Source organism: Uloborus diversus, chromosome 2 (genome assembly GCF_026930045.1).
Source record: "Uloborus diversus isolate 005 chromosome 2, Udiv.v.3.1, whole genome shotgun sequence".
Lineage (NCBI taxonomy): Eukaryota > Metazoa > Arthropoda > Arachnida > Araneae > Uloboridae > Uloborus > Uloborus diversus.
Window position 1 is genome coordinate 171,918,606 of NC_072732.1, and position 16,443 is coordinate 171,935,048.

Here is a 16,443-nt window from a genome sequence, read left to right on the forward strand (position 1 = left end):
GGATACACACAAACAAGAAAAAAAAAAAAAAAAACAGCGAAATGCATTTTTGTCTCATTTTTGTCGCACTGTTCCCCTAGTAAGTGGGGAAAGTGAGACACATATTTTTTGAATTAGTGTCTCACTTTCCCCACATTTTTATGATTTTTGTTTTGATATTTTTTGAATTAGCAAACTTTGAAAGAATCACAATTCACCCCGAAAAAATATGAATGATTGTTGCTGTTTGGGTTTGGTATGAATTTTTGCCTTTGACAAGGTAAATTTCATGTCTTCACTACACACAGTAGTGACATCTGTAGTAGTAGTGCATTGAGCGATGTCTACAACCATGCGCTTTTTCGTTCTTGGACTTGACGATGGGGAAGATGAACGAAAGATATGCGCTGCTGCATGTCTTTCTATGAGTTGTAATTTATGAATTTTCTGAACATTTGCCACAGCGCACGCGTTTTCACCACCCTTGTATCAAAATTGTAAACAAGAGGGAAAGTACATGAAATTATAGACATAGCTTTACGGCCGTTTTAGCGTCTCCGAGACTTCAATATATTTCAAGGATTTAATAAAGTAAAATTTGCTTTTTAAAACTACAAATGAGGTAGTGAGAAGCAAAGGGATGCTAGTGGCAAATTAAAAATTTGGAGATAACCAGTACAAATGGTAGGTGAATCTCTCCTCTGTCTCGGGGCAAGATATTGTACTAGTAGCCCTGGTAGGTGCTGCTGTACAGCATGATTTAGAAAAAAATATATATATATATATACAGAAGGAAGCCGTGGCTTCCTTCTGTATATTTTGTATTGTGCTATGTTGCAAAATCTTCAAAATCATAGTCAATGAACCGAAGTTTCAAAATTAAAATTCTAAAATAAAATTATTATTTCGTTTAGGATGGAAAGCAGCAAAGGTATAACTTTGATATACCCCCCCCCCCACCCCCCCCCCCAAAAAAAAAAAAAAAATTACGCGCCAAATCTGGCACTCCCTTTGGACTTTTTAGGGTTGCTGTTTCTTATTTTTGTGTTGCCAATTTAGGTTTTTTCAGCTTTTAGGTTTTTGCTGTTGCCAAATTTAGTCTTTTCTTATATTTTGTACCACGAGTGAGAAAAAAAAGTCGCCAAATTTCCGATTTGGGGGGTATATCAAAGTAGTTCCGCAGCAAATTTCATGTAATTTCCCCATTAAGTGCTTAAATAGTAAATCCATTGTTTTAAATATTCGTTGCCTTACAACAGTAGTATTAATAGTAATCATAATGAAAATTTTGAATGGTCGCTTCTCTGGAGCAAGCAATCTTTATCGCAAGCAACTTGTATGTTTTGAAACATAAATTAGTTTGGGAAACCTTTAATATTTAAATAGTTTTAACTATTTAAATATTAAAGCATTATAATTAGCAAACGAATAAATCCTAGAGAGGAACAAGGATTAATTGTTAGTGCCATCTGCTTAAAGTTTTGGACACGTGTATAGGTTTTTTCCCCTTTTATTACGGAGCATTAAAATAAAAAAATAGTGAACTGAGTACTGTTTTCATGAACTAATTCTTTTTCTTTCTGATATCGATACACATTCTGTATCGATACACATTTCTGTATCAATACACACTCTGATTTCCATTAAAAAGCGATAGTTTTTTATTTCAATCAATCCCTCTTAACTTCCTAAATCTTTAACTTCTTCTTCAAATACCAATCGTAATTAAACTTATCGTGTTTGCTGATGTGTATTTATCCTGAGACATTTAGAAAGACAAAAGGGCTGGACTGCCGAATCGCTTCCTTGAGGGAAAAGAAAAGAGAATCGACGTTTTCGTGAAAAACAAATCACATGCTTTTGGATCATTTCTCCCTTTATACCGAGATTAGATAAATTGATATTACACAACCGCTTTACGATATCATAATATTTAGGGAAACAGGAAAATATGCAGACGTTTCCTGTATCAATATCTTGCTTTGAAATTTGAAAGGCCACATCTATTTTGTTTTAAAGGCCAATTAATTTCAATGAAAATTATTTCTAAATGGACGCTGGATTCAAAAAATTACCTATTTTTGTTACTTTTATGGCTTACATTCCTAGTCTAATAATTTGGCTTATTTTAAATTAGGGCTCGGTGATCAAAGGCATGCGTGGCGCATACGATCCACATTGCAGGGCAGATCCACATTGTGGGGTAGAGTGGAACAGAGGGGTAAATTGAAATGGTAAAATATTTTACTATATTTGCTCGCCTCCTGCCTGAAAAAATGTCAACTACATTATTAACTAGTGGTACCCGCACGGCTTTGCCCGTAATAGAAAAATTAAAAGGTCTTTTGGTTCGCCTGTATATTTACAAATGTATGGAGAATTTTCTCGCCAATTGGCTTGTATCCATGTTACGGTTCCACTTTATGATAATTTCGTATCTCGCCAATTGGCTTGTGCCCATGTTACGGGTTCCACGTTATGATAATTTCGTAAAGTACTCGTCCATCTTATAATATTTTCCTTCTTAAAATTGGAATAGAAAAAGAACCACATCGAATTTTCGAAAAATCGCTTCGAGATGCACACCCCCATGTTACAAACTAACTTCGTGCCAAATTTCATGAAAATCGGCCGAACGGTCTAGGCGCTATGCGCGTCACAGACATCTTACAGAAATCCTACAGACATCCTACAGACATTCTCCGGACAGGGAGACTTTCAGCTTTATTATTAGTAAAGAAGATGTTGATTCCTATCAAAAAAGTTACTGGTGAAAAACTGTTGCAGATAATACAAGCCATTTTGATTTTTTTTAATACTGATATTGTAATATTCAATTCATTTCATTTTATTTCAATCAGGTAAATATTTTCTGCAAAAATGCATTTCAAAAATAAAATAAATTACAAATAAACATTTGCCCTGTCTATTTGGAACTCCTTGATTGAGTAGATGGGACTAACGGCTATAACAATAGCCTGACTAGCTTTTGTGAATACATAATGAAAGTTCTTGTCTATATATATAATTCTCTTACGTGCCGGCAAATGAAGGGGTGAATTTCTAAACCTCTGTTGGCAACACTTCGCCGATAAATCATGTAAACAAACTTCTACGTTGTTTTGAAATCTTGAATCACAGAATACTCAACGAACTTTTTTTTTTTTTTGAGATGAGTTTGAGTCGGGCTGTGGCCCATTTCAACCTTAATCAGCAAAGAAAAGCTCAAAGAAGGCAGGAAACCGTTCTTGAATCCAATTTAAGACGAGCCATTTCCAGAGTTGTATTCTCTGATTCGCTGCCGATAATTTTTAGCGGCTGGGGAATTTTCAGTCAGCAGTTCCTTCAACAGATCAGGTGCGTCACACAATGCCGGTAACCGCACCTTTCCGTCATGGCAACATTTAGTATATTTATTTGCAGTATTACGCTCTTTCTGCCAATAAAGAGCACCACAAAATTCGCATTCTTCACACATTGCTCCACAATCATGTTCATCGGCAATGTTGTTTTGAACGCGTAGGCGCTTTGAGCGTCGTCTATTCTCTGCTTCAGTACGACAGTTCAGTTCAAAATGAATAACCGAGAAAGAATTTACTTTATTCCTTTTATTCTCAGCTGAAAGGTTTCGCCAAATTTGTTTAGGGTTATAGTAGGTTTAGTATTGTGCAAGCAAAGTAGCCTTGGCGAGTTTTCGCGTTTTTAGTTAAACCATTTTTTGTTCGTGACGTGGCAAGGATTCAGAATAACAACAAGAAGGACAAACGTTTGAGAAAATATGTTTGGTGCTCTCTGAGCCTGTTTTTAGTCATGGCCAGCTCTATGTGGCATTATCAAGAACAAGATCTTTTGAAGCAGTGTCAGTTGTGGCTCCCAAACGGGACATTTTTAATTGTGTATATGAGGAAGTTTTCTCAGATTAGAATATATAAGAGTGTAAATATGTAAATATATAAGAGTGTAAATAATGTAAATACATCCCTCGGGGGAGCCTGTAACCCCTAGAGGGCGCGTCCCCAGGTGGCGGATAGGGGAATGCCTTCATTGGTTTTCCAATGGGTGGTAGAAGGGAAATAAAATACCTTCCGCGGACCAACAGGTAGAAGTGCAATCTCTCCAAAGCAATGACAGACACTTTTGTATCTATAATGGTAAAGTTGTGCACATTGCCAAGGCAGTCATCTTACATACAGCAAAGTTAAACTGTCGAAAATCTGGCTAAAGCAGACAAATTAACATTATGAACGTAATTTTCATATTGGTTAAATGGATGGTGACCTAAATGCAATTACCAACTTTAATTTTTACGGAAAATTTTAGCTAGGCTAATGTATTGGCATACAGCGAGCGAGCGAAGCGAGCATGGATCGCGAAGCGATCCACAGGGAACTGCGTAAGCAGTTCCGGGGGTTGGCGAGCGATAGCGAGCAGGGGGCGATAGCCCCCTAGTTTATAATATTTCAAATATTAAACTTACTAATATTCAGTGCTGTATTTATTTACTTCATATAAGATATATTTTGATTTTAACTATTAGTAAAATTTGTCTAGTGCACACGAGGGTAAAGAGGATTTAGTATACTTGTTTATTCATTCATTTATTGATTCAGTTACACATTCCTTAATTTATTCATTTATTAATAAATTCAGCGGCGTTAATTTATTTGTTCATTAACTTATTCATTCAAAATTTGCTGATTCATTCACACATTTCTTTATTCTCGCATTAATTTATTTATTCTTCGTTCATTCATTAACTATTTCATTAATTAGTTTATTTTGGATTTTTTTTTTATTTCTTTTTATCTTTCTTTTTTTCAAAGAAAATATTTTAGGAAACCATATATTAACAAAGCAATTAACAAATAAACAAATGTTTACCCATAAACAATTTCAACACAAATGCATTGCGGCGAAGTTGTTTCATGGTAATTTTTACTTGTTATTTCGTCCCTCTTTAATAAGTAATAAATGAATAATTAATAAAGAAGGTGATTTGTTACGTCATGGCTATCTGCGATCGGCCTGGTTACGTTATCTATGTCTTTGAATGATACTTTTGTTAAACCCGCATCCAAGCTAGAGTCCCTTTCCTTTTTGTCAGAATGGCCAATCTTTGCAAAAAAGGTTGCCTTAAATCAATATGTTCATGTGATGTGAGCGTGAATGCTACACCACTAGTATTCTATTATCTTTAGCTATACTACTTGATAAAACAATCTTGAACTCCAAGCAGCTAAAATGTATACTTATGAATAAAAGTTTTAGCAGTGACAACACTTTTATTAACCTCAATAAAAGTCGAGAAAATTTTCGAAGCTCAGATAAAGCTAGAGCTAAAAATGGGAAGATGCTTTTAAACGCGATTGCGTCTTAGAATACACTTCGTCTTCTTGAAAAGTTGCCTATTTCTTTCGAGAACAAAACGTTTACTTGAAAAAAAGAAGAAAAAAAAAAGCAATTATCAAGTCTACTTTGAGCTAGAAATAGTTTGTCAATCATTATGAATTGACTGATGCAATGTTGGTTGCATTATATTACTTAAATTCGACTCAACTAGTCAACTAGTTTTTACAGATGTGGTTTCTTTTCATACGAAATTTGGGTGTTGGGTGAACTGGGAACGTGCCTCATATACCTTCCTATAAATCAATCCCTGTATACATATATCTCAGGTTGCTGTTTATATGCCACTCTGCTTCATATGTCCTTGCGGTTGAGAAAGTTCCTGAATTGGAATTCGTTGTAGGTTTAAGATTAAGTATTAAACACTACAGAAAGATGTTTTGAGGTTCCAGAAAAATTTTTTTTTTTTTTTTTTTTTACTCTCATGAAAATGAAGCTACTTTCCACACTGTTCCACTTCTACCCACGGAAGAAGTAGTTCGTTATAACAACGAGTGACGTTTTGATCAAAATTCCGAGTTAATTTCGTGTAAAAGACAATCGGGTCAAATGTAAAATACGGGAAATACATAGAAAACAAAAATCAAATAGAAAAAAACTAAATGCTGTTAAGATGACTATTTTAAAAGGTATGATATCAATAGTTTGCGGAAAGAACATTAGATCATTTCAGTGGCGCAGCGAAGGGGGGAGGGGTTGTGGGTGAACCCCCCCCCCCCCCAGAGTCATTGGTTTTAACATAAATGCAAATTCTAATACAGTAGTTTATGCATATGAAAAGGCTGTTTCGATCAAAAAACCCTCCGGAAGGTATTTTTCATCAAAAAACCTCTTTAGAATGTATTTTTCATTAAAAAAAAAATCTTTAGAAGATATTTTGATCAAAAAAAAAAAAAAAAAACCTTTAGTAGGTTCTTCTAGTTGCGCTAGTGGATCATTTTAACACATTTAGTTACAGATCCAGGAGTTCAGGTAGAAAATAGTGCGAAATAGATGATTTGTTTTTTAATCATTAAGTTCATAGTAAATACAGCATCTTCCAAATTTGAAATACTTAGCAAGTTGTTTTCGTGGTCTTTATGAGAGAAAAAATGTCTTTTACTAATTACTAGCTCTTTAATGCACTACTGAAAGAAGGAACAGGCTGTGCTTCAGCTTTTGTTCATCATCACTGGCGGGCGAAAAGTCCGGATGGAGCAGTAGCTTTTCTGTTTTCACAAACTAACTTGCAGCGTGGCTTATGTAGCTTTTAAAGAGCACAGCTGGAAACATATTGCTTATTTTAGAACATTATTTTCTTTTTTTTTTTAACTTGCCAGAGAAAAGTGAAATGCTGGAAATTCATAAATAGCAAACTTTCCACCCGGGTTAAATTAACATCATTTTAGAAAAACTGGGATCTGATGAAAAAAACGCGAAATACGAGGATTCGGATGACGTAAAAACGGGGTTTCACTGTAACTGTATTTGATAGACTCGAACTTGTTTGTCAATATCTGTTATTTTTCAGGTCGAATTCGACGTCGCAGAGATCTGCTGGACTTGGCCGACATGTTTGACCTAGTGACAGGTCTTGATCCCACGGACTACATCCCTTATGGAAACTGGTGTGGTTACGGCGGCCAAGGCAAACCGATTGACCTTATAGATAGGTAAGTCAGGTCGCTGCAGACCCATCAAAACAAACACTTGTGAACGCGGAATAATTTTACTTGAAAGAATTTTAATTTTCTTTTTTGTCGTTCTATTTTTTCCCCCATAAAATAATTCTCCGTTCTCATATTGCGGAGTGTTGCTTAGCGCGAGACGGGGCAGTAAGATTTTTAGTATACATTGAATAATTTCGATTCAACAAATGATACAGGAATTTTACATGAGAAACGAAACAAATTAAAATATGCCAACAACCAGAGCTGCATAGTCGGGGGAAAAAGGGTCGACTCCAGGAATTTTAGAGCCTTCGATTCCGACTCCTTTGCTCAAAAATCAGCCCGACTCTGATTTCGATTCCACAAGCACTGCCAGAGTTGTAGAATTTGAGGGAAAATGACCGACTCCAACTCCGCAGCCGTGCGAGCAAAACTAATGTAGGTTTTACACACCAATTACAACTTGAATCTTTGTCAAAGATTTTATCCGCAAGTCATTGGTCCTGCATAATTTAGCCAACACGCCTTCGTGTTTTCCATTGCTTTCTGAGTGGCTATTGTCTGTCTCATCATTAAAAATCACTTTAAACATTTAAAAATTATTAGATATTCATGTATTTTTCATGAAATGCAATTAACCTAGCAGTCAAAAGAAATGAAAGAGATAATTAAATTTACGAGATAAATGTTATCAGTCGAAGTTTAAAAAAGCCGGGAGGAGGTGATATTATCTGCAGTTAAGTACAGACCCGTTATTTAGGGGGGTAAGTTTCAATTGCTCCCCTGGCTAAAAAAAACTAATGTTTTTACATATAAGTTAGCGTGGTTTTTTGCTTATTTTCCGACAGAATTTACATTGTCTATACATCTGTTGCCCCCCCCCCCCGCTAAGATTATTTGATATGAGGGCCTAAGTAAGTGTCACGCTTGAGGACGGCATTACAACTAATCTGTCCCAGGCTGAGGTCTTAATAAGGGTAAAAAATACATTTTATCTTCGAAAATGTGCTCTGTGGCAAACATTAACTTAAGCTCTGGCTTCTACTATGTCAAAGTGTTGTTTTAATTATGTCTTTTGTTTTATCTTTTACATTTAACAAATAAGGCAAAATGTTATCTCAATATTTAACTATCATGTGCTCCTTTTCAAATTTTCTTCCATCTCAAAACTTTCAACTCAGCCTTGCTGCTCCTCTTCCCCTTTTTCTTTCTAAACATTTAAAAATGTCTTAAATGAGATTAAATTTCATTTTCATTACTGAAAATAACTATAGCTGTAAGTTGGAGTAATATATTAAATTTTTTTTCTAAGTTCGTACAGTAATTCTATTTTTCATTACAGTAATTTATAAAGAAGGGTACCTTTGTGAAACCCTCTCTTCCACGATTGAATTACTGGAGGGGCGGCAGTCATTTCTCGGTCATTATATATTGATCTGAAGGTATCCCATAGAGGAACTCAAATCGGTGTAAGATATCAGAACTAGAGCCCAGATTCAGATGCCCGCCGACGTGCCACTATTTCTGGCTATGAATTCATCCTGAGAGATCAAAATGCGAAACCGCACCGTCAAGTTCTTTTGGAATTAATTTTGACGTTTACGCTTCGGAGCGGAAGGAATGGCAACTTCTATATCTAGGCTTGAGTCCGTTAAAGGATACTTGGGATTGCCTCGACAGACAGCTTTCCGCTTTAACCCTCACTGAAGGTCGTTTCATGAACTAAGGTTTACTCTCTGTGTGATTTTTACTCCCCATTTTGGTGTCCAACAATTTGACTGGGAGCTTGGAAAATTGATGCCGTCAATGTATTTCAATTAGGGGTAGACACACATTTCTCATTAAAACCCATTTTTGTTGCGTTTCCTGTGTTTTATTTCCCATAAAACTGCGTACCCGAAAAATAATTTTTATTCCGAAAGTTATTTTTTACATCAAGTATGTTTTGAACTTGAAGTAAAAAATTTTTTTTAACATCAAATATGTTTTGAACTTATGTTACAAAACCTTAGGAAAAAAAAAGTTTTCTTGCAGTTGGTTCCGACTCATTTTGGAATATATGGAAATGAAATGGCTGGTTTTTTTAGCAAAAAAGGGAACGAAAATACTACAAATTCCACGGAACTTTGTCCCTTATTCCACTATAGCACGCATGATAAAGCAAAAAATGAATTTCGACTTTCGATAGGACATGATTGCCTTGCGAGACATCTTTTTAAGTTCAGTATCTTTTCTTCCCCAAACTGTACATTGTGCGTCAGCGACACTACTATAGATGCAGTGCATGTCAGGGAATGCCCGGGAGTGTCTGGAAACATATATGGTAGATATTGGAAGACCAGAGACAAACTACATTACTTACAAGCTGATTGACCCCGTTAACTTCTTATTTGCATTACATTTTATCCTTTTGAACTGTTACAGTTTATATTTGAACATTTTATCCCTTTATGTTTTTATATTTTTACAATTTTTCAATTTTAGATGTTACATTTTGTATTTTTACATTTTCTCCTTTTGAATTATATATTTTAATAATTTTAAGTTTTTTGCATTTTACATTTGTAGATTCTACCTTTGCATTTTTTACTTGTTACATTTTACGTTTTTAAAGTTTACTTTGTTGCATTTTTATATTTTACTCTCTCTTCATGTGTGCAGAGTGCACTATCTACGTGCACTCTGGCCAATGAATTCATATGTTCAGTTGCTACTGCTAAAAAAATGTTTTGGACGTATACAAATTTTTCTGTCGTGTTGAATGAAAAACAAAAAAAGTGTTCAGTGCTTATTTCCTACAAGTGTCTAACTTCAATTAGGGGAGGGTAAATTTTTCAAAAACCCAATTTGTAGTGTTTCCTGTTTTTTTATCTATATATATAAAAATGGAGTTTGGTAAATTTGTTCCCTAAGATCTCAGAAACTACCCGGCAGATTTGGCTGAAACTTTCACCGTTTGTTCTTTTTGGTAGTGGGGAGGTTTGCAGACTAGTTCGAAAAAAATCCGATTGATAGTTCCTTTTTTATTCTAATTTGTCCAAATTTTCGAATAAATGCCCAATATGACGGCGAAAAAATACGTGCACATATTAAAATCACGTGTCTATCTAAAGCGCTTATTTTTCTGCTGAAGATGGCATCTGTTAGAAAGTTCTAAGTTGTATGAAAAACGTGTTAAGAGCTTTTTTTGTTCCATGTTCGAAGGCTTTCCTCAACCCAATTCTTTATTTAGTGTATCATCTCAACTGCCAGTTCATAGTTAGAATTGTTGAATGTTTTTGTGTTTCGTCTCACTGTTTGAGGCATTTCTCAAGTCATATCTTAAAGTAACGTTTTTTCCCCAAGATTGGCTAATAATAACTAGATTTGGTTGATTATTTTCCATTTAAACGGAACTTTAGTGTAATTAATGGTTTTTTTTATTATTTGGGCTGATTGCATTTTTTAATCATTATCCAATCTAACAGCAGAAACCTCGCCAAAATTTATGCAGAAAGATTTCAGTAGCGGATGCATTTGGCAGTTTTTTCAACTGTCGCGGTTTTTGAATTCAAAGACTACGTAATAATGTTTGTCAGCTTTCACCATGTAAACAAAATATCACCAATCAAAGAATCTTTAAAAACTTTTTTACTGTAAAAAAATTCAGCAACTAAATTAGGCAAATCCATAAACAGCACAAAAACTTCCATGAATATGACTTTGTGCACAAATTCAAACCATCGCCAAATTTTACTACTTATTTTGGAAACATTTCGGATGAAATTGTTTAGCGCCCATTTTATGGTGACCAAAAGTATCTTAGCATATGGATCAGAGATCTTAGCAATATCTCCTTAACAAAAATTAGTAACATACCGTTTTACAAAGTAAGGAGGGGGAGCATTATCCAAGGTATCCCAAAACGATTCCCGCAAATTCGGTAACATTTTAAATCGCACCAAGAACCCACAATAATTGAAATTTTCCAAAATAACTAAAGCAAGTTGAAGGGGATCACGGGCGCGCGGCTACAATTTTTTAAACAGTTCGTTCTTCAGTAGACATACAGAGAAGGTAGGACTGCATGTAAAAAAAAATAAGTATTAAGTGATAAATCTTTTTAAACATGTAAAGTTTAATTTCATATTTCGGAAATTCTTCAAATTTGTATACGCTAAAATTTCGTGTTTTCGTTTCTAAATGAATACTATTTTGCTCTTTTTACTTACTGGTACTTTAGTTTTTTGAGCAAAAAAGAAGCTAGGTTTTAAATCACGTCAAAAAGGTGTGTTTTAAGTTCTTTCACTTAAAACAGAAAACAAATGCAAGTAACGATTGTTTCTCATATTTATTGCTAACCCAGGCAACGCCGGGTATTTTTGCTAGTTCCCTATAAAGCTGCTCACTCCAATTCTCTTCCGAAAGTTATTTTTTTCATCAAGTATGATTTGAACTTATATAAATTATCACGACTTGATGGAACAAATAAAATACTTGATGAAACAAAATTAAAAAATAAGGATTTTTCATGTGAGTATTTTGCCCGAAGCTCCAGTTTTGAAGGGTTCAAGGTTTTGCATTGTTTCATTGAATGTACAAACTTCATCATTGCAGGTGCTGTGAAATTCATGATTCGTGCTATGGAGAATCAGAGAAGAAGTGTTTTAACGAACAAATACATGTCGTTCAATATGAGTGGGCAATAGAAAATGAAACTATCATATGCAGTAAGTTCCACTTCTCTTCAAAGAAGTTTCAAACATTTTCAGATATACTTAAAAAATAATAGATGATAAATAAGTAAAATCAATTTGTATTTTGAACAATTCCTTTTTTTTTTGCAATCAAGGATTGCTGTTTGGTTTTTAAACAATGTTTTTTTTTTAAATTCTAGACGGGTTTTTTTTCACTGTTCTTGCCTTTCTGTTCCCTACATTTGATTCCTCCATGTTTTTAAAGTTATGGTTTTGCTTTAATTATTATATAGATAGTATATAGATAATATATATATACTATCTTTTCAGATTTTATTATTATTAATGAATGTTAGTTTAAAAGGACACTCATAAATCGGAACATCTCAAATGCTTAATACAAAATCCATGCTTAATGCAAAATCATCAACATGTGAATTATACGTGCAGTAAGAAATATGTATTGAAAACATAGTGTTAAAATTAAGCATTAAATAGCAGTCATTTTTAAGACGAAATTAAAAGGTTGAGCTAAGTCTATAGGAAAGTATTTTTATCAAACTATTTTTTCGCATCATGATATTTGTTGAAAAAGAGTTCCTGTATTTTTTTCTTTTTTTTTACGTATCATTTTAACGCATTGCGAAAAAAATTATTGCATGTCACGTTCTATCTCTAATTGCCATCCGGTGGACGACGCGACGCGACGTGCAACCAATTTTATCGCAGAGTCATTCACATGTTCTCAAGAAAAGAACACATGAACTCTGTAAAAGTGGTTTTTCTGCCTTCGCCGTGTCAACGCAGGAGAAACAACATGACTGCGTAGCAGTATAATTCAAGTTGTTTTTTTTTCCCCCGCACCGTGATATTCATTGAAAGGGTTACCATAAATTTTTTCTTCAAAAAGTATGATTTCAACGCATAGCAAAAATATTCATTGTACATCAAGTTTTGTTGCCAAATGAAATTGGGTCGACGACGCGACGTGCAATCAATTTTGTCGCCAAGTCATTCATATATTCGCAAGAAAAGAAATAAGTGAACTCTGAAAAAGTGTTTTCGGTACAATCGCTTTGTTGATACAGGGGAGAAACAACATGACCGCGTAGCAGTATGATTCAAGTTATTTTTCGCATCGTGATATTTATTGAAAGGATTGCCATAAATTTCTTCTTTATAAAAGTATGATTTCAACGCATTGCAAAAATATTCTTGTACATTAAGTTTTGTCACCAAATGACATTGGGTGGACGACGCGATGCGACGTGCAATAAATTTTTTTCGCCAAGTCATTCATATATTCGCACGAAAAGAAGTAAGTGAACTCTGTAAAAGGAAACATGACCTCGGAGCAGTATGATTCAAGTTATTTTTCGCATCATGATAATTTTTTTCAAAAGTATCATTTTAACGCATAGCCAAAAAAAAAAGCAAAAAAAACCATGGCACATCAAGCTTTGTAGCTAAATGCCATCGGATGGCGGGTGGACTACAAGACGCAACATGTAACCAATTTAGTTGCAGAGTCATTCATATGTTCTCAAGAAAAAAGTCAACTCTGTAAAACTTGTTTCTCTACCATCGCTTTGATGAGGCAAGAGAAACAACATGACCTCGGAGCAATAAGATGCAAGCTATTTTTTTTTTCACGTCGAGAAAATTATTGAAAGGGTTTTTGTAAATTTTTTTCTTTACAAAAGTATAATTGCTACGCAATATGAAAAAATTTTATTACACATCAAGTTTTGTCATCAAATGCTACCGCGTAGACGACGCGACGGTCGTGTTATTATATTTGTCGCCAAGTCATTCATATGTTCTCAAGAAACGAAATGTGAACTCTGTAAAAGTTGTTTCTCTACTATCGTGCTATTGATGCAGGAGAAACAACATGACCTCTGAGTAGAACGATTCAAGTCCCTTTTTTTCGCATCGTGATGTGAATTCAAATGATTCTTGTAAATTTGTAACTCTGTAAAAGTCGTTTCTCTGCGTTCGCTCTGTCGATGCAGGCGAAACAACATATTCGCGAAACAGTAGGGGAGCCCGGGGTTAGTTGTTACAATTTTTTTCAATATTTTTTTTACGCTAAACTAATTCAATTATTTACACGCGTGAAACTTCAAAATGCATCTAAACTGTTTAACATTCATAACATATCTTTTAAAAAATGATTAGATGCCACTACAGTAAAACCTGTAAAGTTGACCACCCTTGTAAGTTGACCACCTGTCTATGTTGACCGCTTTTGTCAGGAACGGAATTAGTTCTATCTCATATAATGAAGGAAAACCTCCGTAACTTGACCACCTTTCCATCTTGATCACCTGTCTATCTTGACCACTAATGCACGCCAAATTTGGTTTGGAGTATTGTAAAAAACCCTTTGTAAGTTGACCACTTGGTTTATTTTTTTAAACTTTCTTCAGCAAATTATTTTATTTATTTATTTATTTATTTATTATTATTGTTATTTCTTTTTTTTTTTTTTTTTTTGATAGCGTTCCAAAAATGTTTTTAATGCTTTGATTACAGACTAGCATTTTACTAACTAAACAGCAACATAAAGCTTATGCTGCTCTTTATTCTCCAAACTTGTTTTTCATTTGTTGTTCTATTTGAGATAGCTTTTTGTACTGTGTTCAATGAAAATAGGCGTCAGTAGAAAAGTTCAAAGTCTTTTCTTTCAGTTGCAATATGTTGTGGCAACACAGGAATTGTGCTAAAAAAAGCAGGCCCGGATCTATACATTTTGTGCTCCCCTGCAACAAAATATGTAGGGTCCCTCCCTAGTGGCCAGCAGTGTTTATTTGTAAAATGAATAAGCTAGTGCTTTTCTATGTTTACTTCAATTTCTAGGGCCGTTAGCCCCTTTAAGGACGCGGGCCCCTCGCACTGCAAGTACGCAGATCTGGGACTGCTAATGAGTAAAGTTACATGTTTCTGGTGCAAGGGATTAGGACATTTTAATTTTGCCTTTATGAACTGGGAGAGTCGCGCTTATTGCTCTTTGTACTATAAGTTGTACAAAAAAGGCTTGAAAAAGAAAGTTAGTTGAACTTGAGATTAATAAAAAGTACGAAATTTTAAAATTAATTGAAAATGGAGAAAGCCAGAGAAAATTAGCCGGCACATATGGAATTTGTAGAACTACAGTGTCTAACATAGTTAAAAACAAGGAAAAAATAACAAAATTATTTGATTAGTATTTTTAATTATTGTTCCACCTTCAATAATGTTAAACAATGAAAGTGAGTTGAACAGAAAGAATAAGGGTGAATTACTCAAAAAATAAATACATGGTGCAAGAAATGACAAAAAATAAAAAAAAAATCTTTACCACCCTTTATAAGTAGGGCTCGACCGATGGCATTTTTTGGCAGATGGGCCGATGCCGATTGTTGGCCGATTGTTCAAAGATGGCCGATGGCCGATGGCCGATTGTTTTCCTCCAAATGGCCGATTGCCGATGGCCGATGTCGTTGGCCGATGGCAAAAAAAACTAATAGAAATAAATTGGTAAGACTGTTAGGGATTTAAAGGATCATTGATTCATTTCACTTTACTCCCTTCTACGAATAAGAAATTGTAATCACGAAAAAAAAAATAGATTTCGACCTAAATTTCTATTTTACAATCACCCAATTTAAACTTCACAAATTTTTTCGGCACATCTGCACATTCTTATGTACCTAAGAATATATAGATGACCGAAATATTCATTTTGAACGCCTCCTTAGTTAATTATCGCAAAATCTCTTGTGATGTCTTTATGCGTATAAACTAGCGTTACTCAAAAACGTTATGAAATAGTAAGTTGAAAACTCATACGTACGTAGTATGATCTAAAAGTTCGAGGACAAGTTGTATAAAACCTTATCCTGAATAGTTCACATTACCGAAGTACATCTATCTACAAAATAGTCACCTTGAACGACTATGCATTTCTGCCAACGTTCATATAGCTTTTAGAAGGACTCCTGGAAGACAATTATCGCAACCTCCTGTAAGGCCTCTTGCGCTGCTACTTCAACTTCATCGTGGGGAAGAAGGCGATTTTCATGTTGAGGATGCACGATTCGATTGGTCAATACTCTGATATGACAACCAAACAACATAACGTTTCGTTGGACTTAGCTCCGTGTGACTTTTACCTGTTCCCAACAAAAAAACATTTTCATGGACGCCGCTTTCTTCCGTCAGGAGAAGAGAAAGCTGCATCACAGAAGGTAGCGAAAAATAGCTTCCAGGAGTGTTACCAAAAGTTATATGAACACTGGCAGAAGTACATAGTCCATCAAGGTGACCTTTTGAAGGTGGATGTGCTTCGGTAGTGTGAACTATTCTGTAGAAGGTTTTATACAGCTTGTCCCCTGACCTTTTGAATCGTACTACGTACAATCTGTATTTATGTTTCTCCTTTTTTTGACTGCTGTCTGATGGAAGACAAAGAACAACAGCCAAAAAATAAAAGAAAGAAAGAAAAAAAAGGAAGAAAAACAAAGAGACTTTAATAACCAATTGTGTTTTTTTTAAATTGAACATATAACTTAGATTTCGGTAATGTCGTAATAATGTATGGATTTAGGTTCACTAAACATAGTTAAAAAACATTAAATTATGTTGTGTAATCATTCAAAAAACAAATTAAAAATAAAACTATGAAACCGTGAACAAATTACGCAATTCAAGTGATTAGTAGACATTTTTTAGTCATCAAATTAAACAAA

General features: G+C 34.5%; 1 protein-coding gene across 1 annotated transcript in view; it reads left to right on the forward strand.

Moving 5' to 3' along the window:
* LOC129216151 (basic phospholipase A2 caudoxin-like) overlaps nucleotides 1-16,443 on the forward strand; it is a 55,492-nt gene that overhangs the window by 25,671 nt on the left and 13,378 nt on the right. Inside the window, exons 2-3 of the mRNA XM_054850310.1 lie at nucleotides 6,896-7,037; nucleotides 11,631-11,743. Of these exons, the coding sequence (XP_054706285.1) occupies nucleotides 6,896-7,037; nucleotides 11,631-11,743 (255 nt within the window). The remainder of the gene's footprint in view (nucleotides 1-6,895; nucleotides 7,038-11,630; nucleotides 11,744-16,443) is intronic.